Consider the following 19,183-nt stretch of genomic DNA (forward strand, 5'->3'; position numbering starts at 1 on the left):
TGGAGTGCCCATGGTCTGCTTAAAAGCCAGTAGAACTTTAGAGCTGCCAATAGCAACTTTCAGACCACTGAGCAGAGTGATATGCCCCTTCCTCATAAGCACTGAGCCTCCCCTCCCACCATGTGAGGATGGGCTATTTAACTCCTCTCCCTCGGTGACCCAGCACCAGAAGTCCACCTCGGAAAGACTGGCACAGATTTTTCAGTAACCCCTTGCCTTGCCCTTCCATATCTGCCTAACTCTGCATAACTCTTTCCAACACCTCTCCTTCTGCAGAGATTTCTCCTTCTTCTCCCACTTTGGGTGCTTCCTTGCTGCCACCTGCAAAGACTTCCCTCACTGAAAATTCTGCTGGTTTTGATGTTGAACATAAAGCAGAGTTTCCTTGGACTCTGAGAAACAGTGGATTCCAAGTGCTGGTTATTTCACATTCAGTCTGGCTTTCAGCAATGAAAACTAAAATGGGGTTGCCTTAGCAGTGGGAGGAGGGAGCCTGGGGCAGCTGTCATTGAGGGGGACACCTGACATGCTTTTCCAGTGTCATCCTTTCAGCACTATGGCTTGTCCGAGTGCCATGTGCCATGTCCCTGGCAGGATGTGATGGTACACACTGTACCAAACACTGCTGTCTTGGGATTATATTGCCTCTCTTCCACCAGCCCCTGGAGGCTGGTAAACCTGGGAGAGGGTTTGCAATGGGCATTTCTATTTTGGCTGACTTCTGCCAGTCCCAGGAGTAAAACTGGCTAATTAGATTAACCCCTTTTTGTGTTCTTCTACACAGACATGAGCAATGTGTAAAGCAGCTGCATTTTAGTCATTGTTTCCCATCCATTTTTTCTGAATAATGACAGCTGGGCCCATCCCAGCCGAGTGCCTGAACCCTCTGAAAAGTGGAGCTCTCCTCTGCTGTGCACAACATGCAGATTTTTGCCTCTCTTGGGGCAGGTTATTTGATCATCAGCTGATATCTTTGGACACATTAGTAATCAGAAAGCTGTGTCAGCATGTCCATGTGAGGGCAGGGGAAGCAGGCATGAGATGGCAGCTGTGTTCTGCCTCATGAGATAGTGGAGCACAGGCCAAGAAGTTTTCATCTGAAATTTTTGATATTTTTTCCAATCCCACATACCATGGCAAGAATGCCCTGTAATGCCATGTCCTGCCAGTGGTCAGGACCTTCCCCTTTCCAAGAGGAGTGTCTCACAATGGATCCACTTGATTGATTGCTCCCCTTCTGCTGTGTCACCCCTGAGTCATCACAACCTGTCCAGCAACCACAAGTGGCATTTGGCTGTTTCAATGAAGCAGCATTTTCTTGTTTGGCTTTCAGTGCGGTACAGATGTACTGTGCAGGGGTCAGAGGGTGAGGGGAGAGCGGAAAACCAACCATGTCTCTGTGCTAATTGTAAATGTAAATCATCTCCAGGACACTGCCATGGACAGGATGTGTCAGTGCTGTCTGAAGTCTCATAAAGCTTTGTCTCACAGCACATCAGCAGAAGGAAGGTCACAGCATTGCTGAGGTTGGCAGGGACCCCTAAACATCATCTAGTGCAATCCCTCTGCCCAAAACAGAGTCAGACACAGTTGGTTGCTCAGGACTGTGTACAGACAGCTTTTGAATACCTCCAAGAATGGAGAACACCCTGCTAGCCCCTTTGGGCAACCTGCCTCAGTGTTCAGTCTGTCTTGCAGTAGCAAAGAGACTCTTTATTCTTAAGGAGAATTTCCTGGTACTTCAATTCATGTCTGCCACCTCTCATGGTCACTGTGCAACACTGAGAAAGGTCTGGCACTGAATTCTTCACACCCTCCCTGCAGGTATACATTGATAAGACCTACCCCAAGCCTTCTCTCCTTCAGGCTGAGCAGTCCCAGATCTCCCAGTCTTTCCTCATGGGAGATGCCCCAGTCCCTCCATCACCTTTGCAGTCCTTCAGTGGACTCACTTCCCTATATCCATACTGGGAAACCCAGACCTGGACACAGCATGCCAGCTGTGGCCTGATCAGTGCTGAGTCAGAGGGGAGGGATCACCTCTCTCAACCTGCTGGCACAAGCAAAGCAGAGTTTCTGGACTCTAGTGCTGGTCCCACCTGCGATGTCCTGGGAGTTCTGTGGTCCCAGGGGTGATGTACCAGATGCAGGCCTTAAGAAACTGTTATTAGGGGTTTGATGTTGAGTTTTGTCTGGACCATTTAAAGTAGTCAGATATATTTCTTCATCCACCACGGCCTTTCTCTAACCATTACCTGGACAAAGCTAGGCCAGAGATCTCTGCAGCCCACCCCCATGCTCAGAGCACTTGCTTCTTTGTGTCCTCTGAGCTGTTGCATGTCTCTGGAATGAGGGCGGAGTTGCATACCGGCATGAAGTAGATTTATTTTTATTTCCCTACATGTAGTTTTTCTTCTTGCCATGAAATGGTATTAAAGCATGAGAAACTCACGTGAAACAGAGAATAATCCCCTTTGGTTCCAAACAGTCAAACAGCTTCTCTGCAGGCAGCAGAACTGTCTATTCTCCCTGGCAAAACTCAATGTATCACTGCTCCACAGAACTGACCTCCTCTGGCCAGCCCCACTGCCCTGACCTCTTGAGAGATGTTTTCCATGTGGAACTGTGCCCTCTGCAGATCTACATGCTGTCTAGATCTGCATATGCAGGTGCAAACTATCTCCTCCAGCTCTGCCCAGATCTTTCCTGCAGATGCAGCCCTACTGCCCCAGCACTGGGCTCTGCTCTGTGCTGACACTGCCCAGTGCAGGCACCGCACCCACGGGGCTCTGCAGGGCTCCCCCAGCACCGTGGAACACAGAGACTGCCCCGGGGACAGGCTGGATTCATGACCAGTGCATTTCTGAGGAAAGTCTGCCCTCCATCTCTGCGGATAGTCTGACACATGCGCGGCTCAGGAGGAGCTTGCTTGTGAGCTCCCATGGATGCAAACTCTCTTAATACAGACAGTGCAAAACTTTGCAGCACATGAAGAAAAATTTATAAACACTTATAGCCTGCCTCTTGATGTTTTAATAACTGAATGCAGAAACATTTCAGTGATGACAGCTTTATAACAATCAAGCTGGGTTTTTTCTGAAGCTGAGCCTGCACAACAAAGTAAGTAATTGAAGACTTGCACAGCAGCTTTCCTAGAATCTGAGTTAAATGCAAAATTTCTTCAGCAAGCAACTTGAAATTTGTCTGAATAATTTAATTTTTCTTCTGTTGTTGTGATGTAATAATATTTAAGATGTGTATATGGGTTTCTAAATACAAGTTTCAAGCATTTAATTTTGCAATGTGAAAGCTGTATCACTCCCACAAGTGAGATTCATGTCTTGGCATTTTCCCTTTATCAGAAGACAAAGTCTGAGATTATTCTCACTCTAAATTTCAAACACAGCACTGTACCAACTATTAGGAGGAAAATTAACTCCATCCCAGCTACCACTCATCCTCTCAGGAATGAACTATTTTCTTCTTTGTCCCCTAATGTCTTCCAAATAATTCCTAGTACTTTCTTCTGTCAGTCTGTGCTTTTCTGGGTCTTTCCAGTTTCTTTGTGAGTCAACTCACAAAGAAACTGGAATTGAGAGTTTTTCTTTCTGTGTTTACTGCTTTTCATTTATGCATAGAGCAGATCATTCTTCCTGTCACTTGTGATCAGATGGACAGCTCAGCCCTCTGCACACTTTCTTTTTGGAAATCTCAACTGAAATTTCTGTTGGCATCCTGTCACCAAAAGTGATGATGAAAAGGGGATCTCCCCTTTCATTCCCTTTCATATCCATTGCTTTAAAAACCTTTCATGCATGAGCCTTTACAAAAGTTTTTTAAAACCCTGACTGATCTGACACTGAAGCCATATCCTTACTGATGTGGATTTTCCTTCAACTAGATGCATTTGAACATTGCTTTTTACTTCTCCTGCTTCCCTAGTTCTTCTTTTAAACAAGCTGGCCTTTTCTCTGGGAGAGGGGCATGGTCAAAATGTGGGAGGCTGTGTGTCTTTACAGAGCCTGTTGTCAAAGATTACATTCAAGATACTATTTCAAGAAGTTTCTGTTGTGTACAATATTTTACTCTCAGATTTTGAATGTGGAACTTTGTGGGACCAAAATTATACAATTTGTGAGAAGGGGATGCAAATCTGCCCTGATGCTTCCACATTTGGCTTTCCAGCACTGTGAGTGTGCCATGGCTATCTCCAATCTCCCTTCAACCAGAATTTTAATACCTTCTATCTTTAAAACATGCTCACAGGAAGATGCTGCACACTGAATGCTTTTTTGATGTCGGCTTTTCTGATGTTGGCTGCTTTAACAGAGACAAAAGATAAAGAGGACAGATGTTCTTCAATGTTCAGTACAACGTGGAACAGATGCATCTCAGTTGATTCAGAGCTTCCCTGTTTTTAGCTTTTTATAAGTGCTTAAGCTCTATTGCACTCCTCCCCCCATGTTGGAAATCTCCTTGGGTAGATGGGGAGATAAACACAGAAAAATCTGCAAAGAGCAGGACAAAATGTAGTGAAGAAGCCTTCCTTCCCATTTTTTTACTTTCACCAACATCAGACTGATAACCTCTAAAATAGCCAAAATTCCTCTGTTTATGTGAAACCTCAGTGTTAGGAACTAGGTACTAGTTTTGCAACACTGATTCTTCTTGCAAAATATCTTGTGCTCCCTGCTCAAACCTTGTCATTACCTCCAAAAATACTCTGTCAAATACCTTGGTGTTTCTGGCAGAGTGGAGACTGGTGACGCAGTCACTGATAGAACAACCTTCACCGAGAGAGCAAAGCCACCTTCTTCCTCACAAGAAGGAAAATCCAAGCCATGGGCAAGAGAATTTTTGTGACTTTACTGCAAGAGTCTGAGAACTTCCTGCTCATGCAATAGAACATTTACAAAATTCCAGACCAGCATCACAGAGAGAATGTGCTGTGGAGGGGGCTGCTCTGTTGCAAAATATGCAAATAGAGAAAGGGAGCAAGACAGCAAGAGGGTGGGGACATCAAAGGAGCAAGATCTGCTAATGAGTTCCTTCGGTGCAATAACTTTTGCTCTAAAAGGCAGCTGAACACATGGTTCAACATGGGCTCTAATGATTAATCCTGTACTTTCTCCTATGAAAATAGAAATTTCATTTTGTTCAGACAAAAATACATTTTCCAGATGGGGAGACATCTGGAGAAAAAATCATGTGAGTCCTTTTATATCTGTGGGTTCTGCTCCCACCTTCCCTGTACAGAAAATTGTGCCATTGCTGTGGTATGGTCCAACTCTAAGAAAGGCAAGGTTTGCAGGAGGAGGAGCCCACTTTTCCCTACTCAACATGGGTCTTCTCTCAGGTCACCACAGCAAAGGAAAAGTTTGGTTTGTGTGTAGAAAGTCTGAAGTGGGTGATTTTAGAGTAATCAATGTGTCTTTTGACTTCACTAAACTGTTTGGAGCTTTCCATGTCAAAGTAAGGTAGTACTTCACATTACCAATGTGTGCTGGGTCATTTGATCAAGAGTGAGTCGTTTGGTAGTAAGAAGAAGAGTGTCTGGGCCTCCAAAAGTTTCTCTGGTGGTTCTTCTTTTGGAAGTGATTGCCTTGGTTGCTCTACTGTAGAAGCCACATGGCATCCCTGCTGACTGAGAAGCAAGCCAGTGTTATTCTAATCTACCAGAAAGGTGTAAGGGAAGGCACAAAGAACTACACAAAGACCAATGAGTCTAACCTCAGTTGCTAGAAAGATTATGGAGAAGGTCCTACTGAATACTACTGAAAAGTATTTGAAGAATAATGCAACCTTCAACATGGATTTACAGAGAAAAAGTCCTCTCTGACCAGTTAGATTTCCTTCTAGGACGAGGTCACACCCCAAGTTGATAAAGGGAAAGGGGTGCATGCAGTTTTCCTGGCTTTAGTGCAGCTTTTGATACTGTCCCTCACAGCATCCTTATGGACAGTTGTCCAGCTGTGGGAGGGGCAAGTTGATGGTGTGCAGTGTAAAGAGCCGGCTGGACAGCAGGGCTTGAATGGTTGTAATGAATGGGGCTGTGTCTGGCTGGTGAGTGGTCACTGGTGGTGTCCTTGGGGCTTAACACTGGGACCAGTATTGTTCAGTATTTTTATCCATGATCCAGATGCAGGAATTGAATGTCCCATTAGCAAGCTTGCTGACAAAATCAAACAGGGAAGTGCCATTGACTTTCTTGAGGAACAAGAGGCCTCAAAGGAGAATTTTGATGAATTGGACCGTTGGGCTATCTCAGGCATGAAATGGAAGTAATCCAAGTGCTATTTTTTGCAGCTGGGAGGGAGTAACACTGAGTACAAGTCTAAACTGGGAGAGGAGCAGCTGAAGAGCAGAGAGGGACCTGTGAAGGTCCTCAAACATGTCCAGGGGAAGGGAATGTAGGGTGAACTTTCCAGTGAAGAACTGGACTATAAGGAGCAGTTGAGTGAGCTTGTCTCCTTCAGAGAAACAGAGGCTGGGATGCATTGCTTTCTGCAGCTTCCTCAGGAGGGAATGTGGAGAGGGAGGTGCTGGACTGTTCTCTCTGAGATCCTGGGGCAGCACAACTGGGAATGGTCCAAAGTCGTGCCAGGGAATGATCAGACTGGATGTTAGGAAGTCCTAATGCCCAAGCAAGAGAACAAGGAGTAATGGCCTCAAATGAAACCACAAAAAGTTCCATGTCAGCATGAGGTAGCACTTCCTGACATTGAAAGTGGGAGACGACTGGAACAGCTGCCCAAGCAGGTCATGGAGTCTCCCTCTGGAGACATTTAAACCCACCTAGGTGTGTTCCAGTGTCACCTGTCCTGGATCATTTGTTGAACTCTATATCTGAAAGGCTATAAATGATACAAGTTTATTGTGGGACACAAGGGGATTGAATTCATAGTTTCTAAACCTACTGTCAGGTTCGGGTGGCACAATCTCAATGAACTGAATGAATATTGCCATTTCTTTTTCTCAGGTGTAGCTGTGAAAAACAGGACTGGCAGTGAAAGGAAGGAAGATAGGCAAACTTTTCACACTGTGTATTGTCTCCAACAGATAAAAGTGGGGTAATGGTAAGGTAATGGTAATAGTAAGGAATGGAATGCTTGGTCAAGCTGGAACAAGTGGATCAAAATCCATGGAGTGCTGTTTGCTGACCTAAAAGCTGGGGTGACCACAGCAGCACTGCTATGTTCCTGCAGCAAATACACATCCTCTTTGCCAGTGGCCTTTGTGCAGCTTAGCCTTGGCGGGGCTTAGAGTGACTTGGCTGGGCCACCTCAGATGTGTCTGCTGTTCTGAACCTCATGAAGGCATTAGCATCTATGCAAACAAACCTTGTCTCAGAATGGAGGTTGATGTCCACCTTCTGTGCACGACCTTGCAATCTTGTACCACAAAGACGCTCCTCTTTAAGGCAATGTCTTCAGTTCACTATAGGCATTTATCTGGGTCCAAGTGGAAGATACTAGGTGTGTAATTTATGGAGAACATAGTCTCAATTTTAAGGGTTTCTTTGATTTAAATTTAGGATTACAAATGGACTAGCTCTTATTTGACTTGCAACACCAAAGGTTTTCCAGCACTTGCTGATGTGATAAGGTGACTTTGTTCTTCTTTGGTTTCATTTAGGTTTGTATTACCTTTGCAAATTCCTGGGAATAAGAATAATTTTCAGACCTTCCATCTGTCAAGGCACAGTGACAGAAGGAAAATGGCACCTGCATAGTCCAGCAATAATCTTCCTCACTATTTGAACTGTTTGGGTGGCTGGTGCCTTCTAGCACCCTAGAGGGGACTGATTTGCCTGTGCAGCCTCCTTGTTCTTCTGTTCTGAGGAATATAGAAATAACAGTAAAAACTAAACAGATAAAGTACAGTAGACTGTCCAGGCCTTTCAGCCAATTGGCAACGGAGCAGAATTCGTTCTTTATTTATCTCTTTGGAGTAGGTTTGATTTCAGTCTTAGTATTTATCAAGACAGAACATCAGGTTCATCCCATTAGTGGAGTTTGACAAAGAGATACTACTTTAAAGTCCTGTTGTGTTTCAAAGGAAAGTCAGTAAATAAAGTCTTATCCTCAGACTTCATGTAAAGCAAGGGGATAATGTTCCTTTCTGCAGAAACAGACAGCACCAATTGCTGTCATGGGGAAGGTTGTTGTGGTAGGGACTTGTCCACCTTGGAGGTCCATCAGAAATGTTGTTTGCTGCTTGGTTTTCTTTGGAAGAGTGGTGTATGGGAGGAGAGTTTGTTGCCAGGTGATAAAAATTAATTCCATTCCAAAGTGGTCAAACTTTGAACAAGCCTGGCTGGCTGCGGAGCCCATTCTGGCTGCCCGGGCCAACATAAAACACTCCTCAGTCCAGCTTGGGTGCTATAGGGGCCAGAGCTTCTCTAGAGGCACCAAAGCAGTAGTGACAAGACCCTGGCAGCCCTTTACATACCCTTCACCAAGGGCTGCTCCTTGCAGATGGTCAGAGGAGGTCATTAATCAGCTTTAAATAAACCTTTGCAAGCAGGCCCCAGGGAAATGACCTAAAGACGAAGGCAAGGTGTGCTACAGCTTATGCTTTCCTGCCTGTACTTCTCCCTGCCCAGCCTAGGCAGAGCTGTGCCTGGAGGACTAAGGAGCTGTGCTGACCATGAGCGAGCAGAGCCACGTCAACAGCCTGTTCCTCAACGAGGATGCAGCCAAGCGGCTCCACGCCGACAGCCGGGTGCAGCGGTTCCAGCAGGCTGTGCACAAGCGGGCGGCGCGGGCCAAGAAGCGGATGCACAACATCACTGCTGAGAGTGCTAAAAGCTTCTTCAGGAGAAACGCCTTCGTCCTCTTCACCATTGCTGCAGTCCTACTAGGTATGGAGCTGGTGGCAACACCAGGCACCATTTATAAATATGGGGAAATGTCTGTTTATTTTACGAAAATTTTTATTTTATCACAGCGATTTGACTGAGGAGTTGAAGCTGATGAGATGGCAGCTCAAAGTGCTGCCCACATAATGAGTACTTTTGTGCAAGAGCAAGGGACCCAACAGAGAGTGTGTATGTGGGAGGGAGTCCTTGTTGATCCTTTCTAGCACAGTATAGAAACACTCTTATGATAGAAAGAGTTTGATGGTCCAACTCAACCAATCCTTGTACAAATCATCCGGGTTTATTCAGAGGTATCTTGTGAGTGCAGCTGTAGGCACAAGGGCTTTTCAGATTTGTCCCAAAACTGTAGCCTGACAGGACCAGAGATGCTGCAAATGGCTGTGATACAATGCAAACCAAATCTGCTTAGCAGATAGCAGGTTGTCCCTAGCTTTTGATCCAGGCTACATGACTCTAACTGGCTGAACTCAGCTTTAAGAGGTGGGTAGACAAACAATCTGACCTATGTAGTCACACTTATAGTCTGTGAGATCATCTCTCTCATCACAGCATTTTGTATTAATGAGCTTCCTGGGAACAGACTCCAGAAGAGCAATAGAGGAAGACCAATAGGGAACAAGGAGACCTGTGGTTTTGCACAAGACTCCTCTGCATATAAATACGTCAGAGAGAGAGAGACAGCATATAATAAAAACTGGATGATAGCCTTTTAGAAAATGACCATTTGTTCCTTTGTAAAGAAGAACAACTGAGAGTAAATGAGAAGAGAAAAAACACATTGTAGGACTGATGGACAGACCACTGGGTCACACTGTGCCACTTCCATTCTGATCCCTTGCTGATCCACAGGAATTATCCTGGCCTTCTCCCTCCGGCCCTACCAGCTGACCTATCGCCAGATCAAGTATTTCTCCTTCCCTGGCGAGCTGCTGATGCGTATGCTCCAGATGCTGGTTCTTCCTCTCATTGTCTCTAGCTTGATTACAGGTGAGAAGTACTTTCTGCTGCTTTCAGCCAAGACAGTGGTCAGCAAAGCTGTTGTTGGGGTACCTCTTCATGATCCAGCTGGAGGTGCTTGGATTAGCTTGGCTAGTAATGACGAGCCTGAATCCACAGCCATAGGGAACATGATCCACACTGAGACCCCTGCTGGCTCAGTAGTAGTGCAGAGAAGCAGAAGAACTTGTGCTTTCTCAGAAGACTGGGGAGAACACAATGCAGTGATTCCAATGCCCAGCACTGACAAGGATTTAATCCTACATAACCTCAAATGGCTCCACGTTTGTTGCCCAAGTAAATTTCAGGTTTTCTCCAACCTAGAGAAGGTTAATTTTTGTTAGTCCAAAAGGATTGAATTTGATCACTGGCTGGAGGGCTTGTTTCACCCAGATCCTCAAGTAAGACATGACAGACAAGTTTTCCGACAGCAGTAGGGATTGCAAGGTGTTCCACCTGCTGAAACCTCCCACCATTAGGGATTGAAAGGCCCAATGTACTAGGAGGGGGTAATTTCCCTTCTGAGAGCTTTAAAAGAAAATTGCTACATTCTCAAATGCAGACTAAGATCCACCAGTGCTATGCTTCTTCATGATCACAAGCCACATTCTTCCATATCAACGTTACCCTGGAACTCCAAATTCTGTTCCTTGTAGGCTGTGCTTCCTAGAGACCTTGGCTCCCTGTCCAAATCATGCACAAGCCTTGCACCCTTTGAATCTTCCTCAAGCTTTCCTTTTCTCTCTAAGATGATAGGCTTCCTCACATAGTCTTTCTGTGTGACATCCCAGGAATGGCCTCACTGGACAGCAGAGTCTCAGGGAAGATGGGGATGCGGGCTATCATCTACTACATGGTGACCACAATCATAGCTGTCTTCATTGGCATCTTCATGGTGATCATCATACACCCAGGAAAAGGATCTAAGGACAAACTTCACAGAGAAGGCAGAATTGAGCAGGTGCAGACTACAGATGCCTTCATGGACTTGGTGAGGTAGGTAAACAAGATGGTCTCATGTTGAGACTATATCAGTGAGATTACATTCCTCCATGGAGCATCCTTTTGAAGTATCACAGCTTTAAGCATACAGTCTTAGGGAAAGAGGTTAAAGGCTGAGTCTTGGCAAGCCTAGTATTTCTAGTTTAGTCTAGCTAACTGGCTTTGCCACTCTGAGACTGAGTACATGGCCTGGAATCCAGCCCTTCTCCAGAGGTATTAATGTAAGAGGTCATGGTGTGCTCCACAAAACAAGAAATTAAAACCATCAGTGGGCTACCTAGGTTTCAGAAATTCACCTGGCAAAGGCTACTCCAAATATCCAATCTTTAATGACAAAGGAAATCAAGGAAGCGGTTCCCAAGACATTGCCTTTTCTTCCCTTGCTGTGACCTTACTCAGTGAATTGCAAAGCTGTACCATGGCAAGTGGTTTTTGAGGTGGATAACAGAGAGCTCACATGACAGCTGTAGAGGTGAAGCTGAGAGCAAGGCAGTGTATTAATCATTGTAGTATGGTACTGTTTCAAGGTTCGGTTTGCTTTGATGATGGTTTTACAATGTACCTATATCCCAGGGCAGTATGTGTGTCATCTCTTTCCACATACCTGAATAACCTTCTGGAGTCTGAATGCATGTAGTGGAAGTCTGACAAGTTGCAAGATCAGCATATTCCCTTCTTCTGTCAGTCAGACCAAAAGGGCTTAAGTGGACATTGTGAAAGTTGTGACCTCAGACATTGCTGCAGGACAAAGAAGTTGGCCAGGAAGCCCATGTTTTCTTCCTAGGTCAACAGGACAATAACTCTTTCTTTGTTTTATCTACTGTAGGAATATGTTCCCACCCAACCTGGTAGAAGCCTGCTTCAAACAGGTATGAAATCTCATCTTTGCACCTTGTACCCTGGACCATGGTCCTATCTACTTCTCTGAGGGATGGAATAGCACTTTATTCCCCAGGTCTGACTGCTTCAGGAGGCACTGCAAATGCTAGTCTGTATTATAGCATCCCCCATGCAAGCTTTTCAAACTGTCTGTACATGGGGGCTTCAACCTCCCTCCCATCCCACAGAGGCAGGAAGGGTTTGCATGATCTCGGGTTGCAAGCTTGGGCTGGCAGTGATATGGAATAGATTCTCCAAGAATCTATCTCTTCTGCAGTGCTAGTGCCCTTAGAAGCAGCACAAAAGGTTATCAGAGAAGCCAGAATATCTCAGTTCTAGCGACATGAGATGCTCTAATGGTCTCTTCTGACCTTCTGCTCTATGAACTTTCTGACCTTTCTGGTGAAAGCACTAAACTGGGGACCTTGAGAACAGGCAAAGCATATAAGAGCCCAGCATGTGTCCTGATCATCTGAACTGGAGCCTGTGAGTGCATTTGATAATCTGTGTCTTTTCAGTACAAGACTCAGTACAGCACCAGGGTCTTCACCAGAACCATCCTCCACAGCAGCAATGCCACAGCAGGTGTGGTAACCACTCAGATCCCTGTGCCTGAGAATTTCACCAGCATCATGGAGAATGTCACTCATGCCCTGGGAACCATCTCCGAGGTGCTGACCTTTGAAGAAGTCATTCCCATCCCAGGCTCAGCCAATGGGGTGAACGCGCTGGGGCTGGTAGTGTTCTCCATGTGCTTCGGTTTGATGATCGGCAGCATGAAGCAGAAGGGACGGGCCCTGCGGGAGTTCTTTAACTGCCTCAACGAAGCCATCATGAGGCTGGTGGCCATTATCATCTGGTGAGGAGCACGGCCGGTTGGAGCAGGAGGTCTGCAGGTGCAGTTTCTATTGACATGATGAGAAGTGGGGTAGCTTTAAGGATTTCATGCACAAGACAGGAAAAGCAGATGGGCATAGCTCTACTTTGGCTCCATCAGGCTGGAGGGAAAAGTCTGGATGGGATATTTGTTCACATTTCATTTCCTGGTTTGTTTGGTTTTTTTTGTTTATACCTTAGAAAGATCAGGTATACCAGGACTTGCTTTTCTTGAGGCCTCTGGAAACATCCTTGGAAGACCAGAGATCTGGAGTGGAAGATCTCCTAGCCTTACCAAGAGGAGTAGGGTGTGGGGCTTTCTCACCAGAAGCTTTCCTTCCAGCTGTGTTCCAGGAGTTTGACTTAGCTATGAATCACAGTAACCCTTTGCCCCTTTCCTGCTTTCAGGGTAGCAGCTGTATGCAGTAATGCAATAGCTCTGAGAGCTGAGCTGGGTTGAGAGGATCAGCTCAAAGTTACTTCCTTTCAGATCCTTCCCAGATCATGACTCCTCTGGAGCTCAGCTGCTCATTGCTTTCTGTGTAAGGCTGCCTATGACACATGGTGCAGACAAACAAGGCATTGCTGAGACAAGACTCTAGAAGACAGCATTTTACCAAGTATTGTTATTTTAAGCTTTTTACCCAGTTGGGGCTCAAACTTTTGTCAGGTACTGCAAAATAGGACAGATGCAGCTTTGGCAGAATACGTGCAAATGTCTGACAGGGAAGAAAACTATCAGCCTGACACCTTCTCCATTTTAGATCACTCCAGCTTCCTTTCCTTGGAAGTCTTCTAAGTCTTATAAGTCACAGTCTTGTATCTCAAAGCAAAGTCCTGAGCACAGCGGGACAGGCCTTACAGAAAAAGGCATAAAGGGGAAGAATATCCCAGAGCTCATAGGAGATGTTGGGAAGCCCCACGCCCCCAGGACCCTTTACTCCATGTCTGAACCAGAATTTGGGGCTTTGCTTTCCTAAGAACAGGTAAGACTTGCCTGGGGGCACAGAAGCGAGAGCATGAGCACAGTGGAACAAATAGACATGCATACTACTCCAGAGACCTTCGACACCCCTCCTTAAACCTCCCTTTAGATGAAGGAAGGCAGGGTGTTTATGTATAGAATATTGATTACACCTGGGACACTGCCCGTGCATCATGCCTTCCACTAGCCACACTCTGCAGACCATCTCCCAGGTGCTTGTTTTTCCTGGGGAGATCTGATCACTGGCTGCAGCCAAGGATGTGTTCTAACAGGAACATCAGAGGAAATGAAATATTTATTAAATCCTTTCCTGAAACTTTTCCAAACCTCCCGGGCTAAGCTGCAGTTTGGCATGTGGAACTCTGAGCCTTGTGCATGAAAAGCATGTGAGCTCTTGAGCTGCAGAGTCCCAGCCCTGAGAGATGTGGCCATGAAGCTGGAATTTTCCTTGGTCTGATTATTATATTAGTGCCCATGATTCTCTCCATATCTGACTTATGTATTTTCTGTGGAATCTCAGTGCTGCTTGTCAGCTGCGTTGTTATGGACGGGGGGAAAAAGACACGAGGAATGGAAAAGATAGCAAAATGGGGTTTTATATGAGCCATGGCTGTTTTTACAGGTGTTGGTGTGTCCAGTCCTTGTTATACCAGATCTGGAATCCCTACATGTTCATATTCCCTAAATGTGAGCATCTGAAGATAGCAAGGCTGATATCCCAGAGCCTATAGGATACTCTTGCTTTTACTCCCTGATTCCCTGTTTCTCCTGTACTTTCCTGTGCCTCTCAGGAAAAAAAAAATACCGTCAGCTCAAGCTCTGTTAGGAGAGGAAGGGACTCTGAAGGTTTCTCTACATAATCTTCCTTATCAATTTTAGAAAGAGTGTTGTAGAAATGTAGAAAACCCAAAAGGAGGAGGAAACCACCACTGCCCATGCTGTGTGCCAAACAGAGTGCTGAGGTGTCCAGGCATGCACCAAGAGCTGATTTTTGACCATGGGATAAACAAGTCCCAGCTCTCTCCAGGTTTCTAGATAAGAAACCAGCAGTGTAATCCAGTGATTAGGCTCAGAGAGCACTTATGGTATGCTGGCTTATTGGGGATTTATCCAGAGAGCATGTGTTAAATCTGGTGTGAAAGTGTGGGAGCCAGTCCTGACCATTGACCTTGTGTTTCTGTCACAGGTATGCTCCAGTTGGGATCATGTTTTTAATTGCGGGCAAAATCCTGGAGATGGATGACCTAGCAGTGATGGGAGGCCAGCTGGGGATGTACACACTCACTGTCATCGTTGGACTGCTCATTCATGCCCTTTGCATCCTGCCTCTGCTCTACTTCATTGTCACTCACCGAAACCCCTGGGTGTTCATTGCAGGGCTCCTGCAGGCTCTCATCACAGCCCTGGGCACCTCCTCCAGGTATGATGGCTATGTAGGAGTGGGGTCTGGGCTGATACTATGTAGATACTACATCTCAGCATTCCATTGCTCTCAATGCAGCACTCTGGTCTCACAATTTCTAGCACTTGCAGCTTTTTGCTGTGAACCAGCCAAACTCATTTGGGAATGGGAAGGTTCCCACTTGCCCTGCTGAGGAGACCTACTCACATGACCAGCTCTGACCATCAGTGAATGGCCATATTCCTCCTGACCAGGAGGGTGAATTTACTTACCACTGAAATACTGAGTTCAGGACAAATATCCTGCCGAATCACAGTACTATTCCACATGCACATACCTCTCACACACATGTACTTGCAGATATTTTCATGCCTGTCTCTCTCAGGCACACAGACTGTATGCAGCTGTCATTAACTTCATAGAGACCTGGGCAAAGGCATCAACACCACTATGTTCAGTGACTCACACTGCCATGTTGCACAGCCAATAAGGTAACTTATTTCACTAAGTGCTATGTTTCTTGTTATATTGGTGTCCTGGCAAGCACGTAGCAGGCTCTTCCACATACATTCTCATACTAAAACTCACAGCATTTTTCCTGTTCATGTTCTCTTTCAGAAATAGTTCTTTGCTTTCTCTGCAAGATATATTCTCAAACATGTATCATTCTTGTCTTATGGACTGAGAGGGATGAGAAAGGGCTCAAGTATTTTTAACAGCAGAAAAAGGAGTTCTGGTCTTGACACTCTGCCCTATGTACCCTGAATCCTCCTTTTTTGGTGTTATACCAGCATCATCAGCCTCAGGGTTATACAGCCCCTGTCCCAACACCCTGAGAAAAGCCATGTCAAAATGTGTAACTGCAGCATGCATCGTATCTGAGGAAGCCTTGCTTAGACTGTTCTTTCTTCTAGCAGCTTCAGGCCTCTGGCTCACATGGCAGGGTGAAAAAGCAGGCAGGTAAAGTCATAAACCAGGCAGAGGCTCAATCCTTCTTCCAAAGTTGGCATACATGCAATTCATGTGGTTTTGTAAATTCCTTTCAGCTCAGCGACTCTGCCCATAACCTTCAGGTGCCTGGAAGAAAACAATGGTGTGGACAGGCGCATCACAAGGTTTGTGCTGCCTGTGGGAGCCACAATTAACATGGACGGCACTGCTCTGTACGAGGCCCTTGCAGCCATCTTCATTGCACAAGTCAACAACTATGAACTTGACTTTGGGCAAATCATCACAATAAGGTGACTTTTGAAAGAGTTTTGGGACTACAGAAAGGGTTTCAGTTTTGTTGGCTTATCTGAGGTGTGATCACGTTCTTCTTTTGCTCAGAAGAGACAATAAGAAAAAAAAAAGTATGGGAAAGAAGGGTTGTACTACAGATCCAGGTGTCAAAGCACATGTGGACACCATGTCTTTGAGGATCTACTTGGGCCCTTCTCACATGTCCAGGTTTTAGGAAAAGCTGTGGTGTGCAGTCTTTTATGAGGGGGTGTCTGGCAGGGGCAGCCTGGCATTATGTTGATGTCCCATGTGTGACTATGTTTCTTGATGACCAGAGCAGAAAGGCTGCCAAAACAATGATGAGTTTGAGCTAATTCCTGACATTTCTGCAAAGGCGACCAGCTCTTTTCTTCCCTTTGCTGATAGCTCTGCTTTCCCATTCTCTCCAGCATCACTGCCACAGCAGCCAGCATCGGAGCCGCAGGTATTCCCCAGGCAGGACTGGTGACAATGGTTATAGTGCTGACATCAGTGGGGCTGCCTACTGAAGACATTACACTGATCATCGCTGTGGACTGGTTTCTGTAAGTTCCTTGCCCAGCAGGCATGCACATCTGTGCATTCCTGCCAGTGATTACAGACATCATCTGTATTCCCGATGTCTCTGCTAAAAACACGCTCACTAACTTGAACCATTAAGGTTAAAACACACCTGTGTCCCTGAGACCTTTGCACAGTAGCCCCCTCTGCCCATGCTGGAGTCTTTGCCATATGCTTCAGTGACTCAAGGCATCAGAGGTCACTTGCTGATCAGCCTGGTGACCAAATGGAATGTCCTCCATTTGTTTTATTTAAAATGCATCCAGAAATTATTTGCAGAGTCATAGGGAAAAGCTGTGCCAATAATAAGCAAATCCACACTACAGAATGATAGTTCTGGGTTACCAAACATTGAGAGAGGGATGAGACTGGGCTGTACAAAGTTGAAGAGTGTTTACATGGGTGCAGCTGGTCAGCCACATTGCTTAATTTGTTTTCTTTCCCTTTTAAATAAAATCACTTGGGACAAGTGATTTTGTAGGAGTGCTCTTAGGAACCATATTGAAGAATGCATTTGTGCACAGTCCCACCTCTCTGTCTTCTCAAATACCAAAATCCTGACAGATGGATAGTGTCAGTGTTCTCCTTTTTCTTCTGTATCTTGTATTGTTGGTTTGTAGCCAAAGCAGGCAAACTCTGCTCCCAGCCATGGCTGACCAGTTGGAAACAGTTTTGCGGAACACCTTCACTTCTCCTGTGGATTGTGCATAAGAACAGACTTGGCTGGGAAGAGCCCTGCATCCTAATAAGCCAGGTTACTTCTTGTGCTTACTCAGAGTAGATTATTTCAATCAGTCTCCACTGTTACTACTGAAGGATCTGATGGGACGCTGAACTGGTGACAGCTTCAGCAGCTCTGACATACTGTTGTGGTTGTGGAGAATATCTCATTGCAAAGGGTCTTTTAGGTGTGCTGTTTTGCACAAAGAATCTGGTGCCTTGTCTTACCCCATGCTGCCCATGCTGAGGGAATCTGTGTCCACAGCAGTGCTGTCATAGGATTGCACCAGAATTTCAGCACTTTTTGTAAAACAAAATGCAACTTAAGTTAAACAGATGTGTTGAGGCCATCTGAGTCTGCAGCAAGGCTTTTGGAAAGGACAGAGTCCATGTATAAACACAGCAACCTTCATCTTAATTTGTGTGGAATCCAAAACTGTCCAGTAATAAGTTGGGAATGCAATAAAATGGGAATGAATGTGAGGCTTGAGCTCAGGGATGTCAATCAAAGAAGGCTCTCTAGGAGTAATTTTCCTATCAGTGTTGAAGTATCCATTATTAGAATGACTTAGAAAAATTTTCACTGAATATGTTTCTTGAAATAATCTCCATCCCCTTAGCTGCTACTATGAACTCTATTTTGTTTTTCTCTCTGATTTTTCAGGGACCGCCTTAGAACGACTACAAATGTCCTGGGGGATTCTCTGGGGGCTGGCATTGTGGAGCATCTCTCCCGGCATGAGCTGGATGCGCAAGACTGCGAACTTGGTAATTCTGGGATACAGGAGAAAGAACAGCTCTCCCACCTGGTTTGCCCACAGAATGACACCCACAGGCACTCCAGGAGGGAGACAGCACTGTGAAATCGGGCAGCAGAGTGCAGATTAATGCTGTAAAACGCATTAATGAAACAGAAATCCAGAGTGGAGGACAGAGAAAGATCCATTGTGCAAGACGCTCACTTTTCTATCGCCTCTGCCACATGCAGTCTTCCTTAATCATGTTGCTCTCTTATTTCTGACAGGCATTAAAAAGGAGAAAATTAATGTGCAAAGAAAGCCTGATTTAGTCATTCTTATGAGGCCCAATAGTTAGACCTGAGTATGGAAGACCTAGTGAAGGAGCTGGACTAGGAGCTCCTTTATTTCTGAACTAGGTAGCCAGGTGAGTTGGGAACACCACCATCTGTGGACTGGCGCCAAAATGTTGCTGTAATTCTGTCCTGCAAGATACAGCTGCAAAGTCTTCAACTGGTTAGTACCTTCACCCAAATAAGCTTTTAGCATTTACCTCCTTGCTCACAGTCCTGGTGTTTGCACAGATTATGCACTTGAGGCTTCCTGAGAACTCCACTGGCAACCTGTTTAGTTGCAGATACTAGAGTCACCCACTTCCTAAAGGAATGTGGGATCGTACAGCTGGAACGGCTGGCTAGTAGCACCAATAGGGATCAATAGGCTTATCATTAGTGGAAGATCCTAAAGGACTGTGAAAGAAGCAAACAGTTACAAAATTTATTATATCCATTATTCAGTCTTGAAACAGCTCACTCCTCTACCAAGCTCTGCCAAAACCCAGTTAACTTAAATTCTCTTTAGCAAGCTCTTCTCATCCTACTGAA

At 45.5% G+C, this 19,183-nt stretch overlaps 1 protein-coding gene across 10 annotated transcripts in view; it reads left to right on the forward strand.

The window, feature by feature from the left end:
• LOC134420591 (excitatory amino acid transporter 4-like) overlaps positions 1 to 19,183 on the forward strand; it is a 38,916-nt gene that overhangs the window by 16,048 nt on the left and 3,685 nt on the right. For 6 of the 10 annotated variants that reach the window (XM_063160751.1, XM_063160750.1, XM_063160749.1 and 3 more), the window contains 9 exons: positions 8,606 to 8,863; positions 9,731 to 9,868; positions 10,669 to 10,873; positions 11,706 to 11,748; positions 12,277 to 12,617; positions 14,806 to 15,039; positions 16,068 to 16,262; positions 16,692 to 16,826; positions 18,227 to 18,591. In XM_063160751.1, the coding sequence (XP_063016821.1) occupies positions 8,650 to 8,863; positions 9,731 to 9,868; positions 10,669 to 10,873; positions 11,706 to 11,748; positions 12,277 to 12,617; positions 14,806 to 15,039; positions 16,068 to 16,262; positions 16,692 to 16,826; positions 18,227 to 18,425 (1,704 nt within the window). In that variant the 5' untranslated portion in view covers positions 8,606 to 8,649 and the 3' untranslated portion in view covers positions 18,426 to 18,591. Of the gene's footprint in view, positions 1 to 8,605; positions 8,864 to 9,730; positions 9,869 to 10,668; positions 10,874 to 11,705; positions 11,749 to 12,276; positions 12,618 to 14,805; positions 15,040 to 16,067; positions 16,263 to 16,691; positions 16,827 to 18,226; positions 18,592 to 19,183 lie in introns of those variants that run through there. The other 4 variants (XM_063160754.1, XM_063160755.1, XM_063160756.1 and 1 more) reach the window with 3 other exon arrangements.

Source organism: Melospiza melodia, chromosome 7 (assembly GCF_035770615.1).
Source record: "Melospiza melodia melodia isolate bMelMel2 chromosome 7, bMelMel2.pri, whole genome shotgun sequence".
NCBI classification, from domain to species: Eukaryota; Metazoa; Chordata; class Aves; order Passeriformes; family Passerellidae; genus Melospiza; species Melospiza melodia.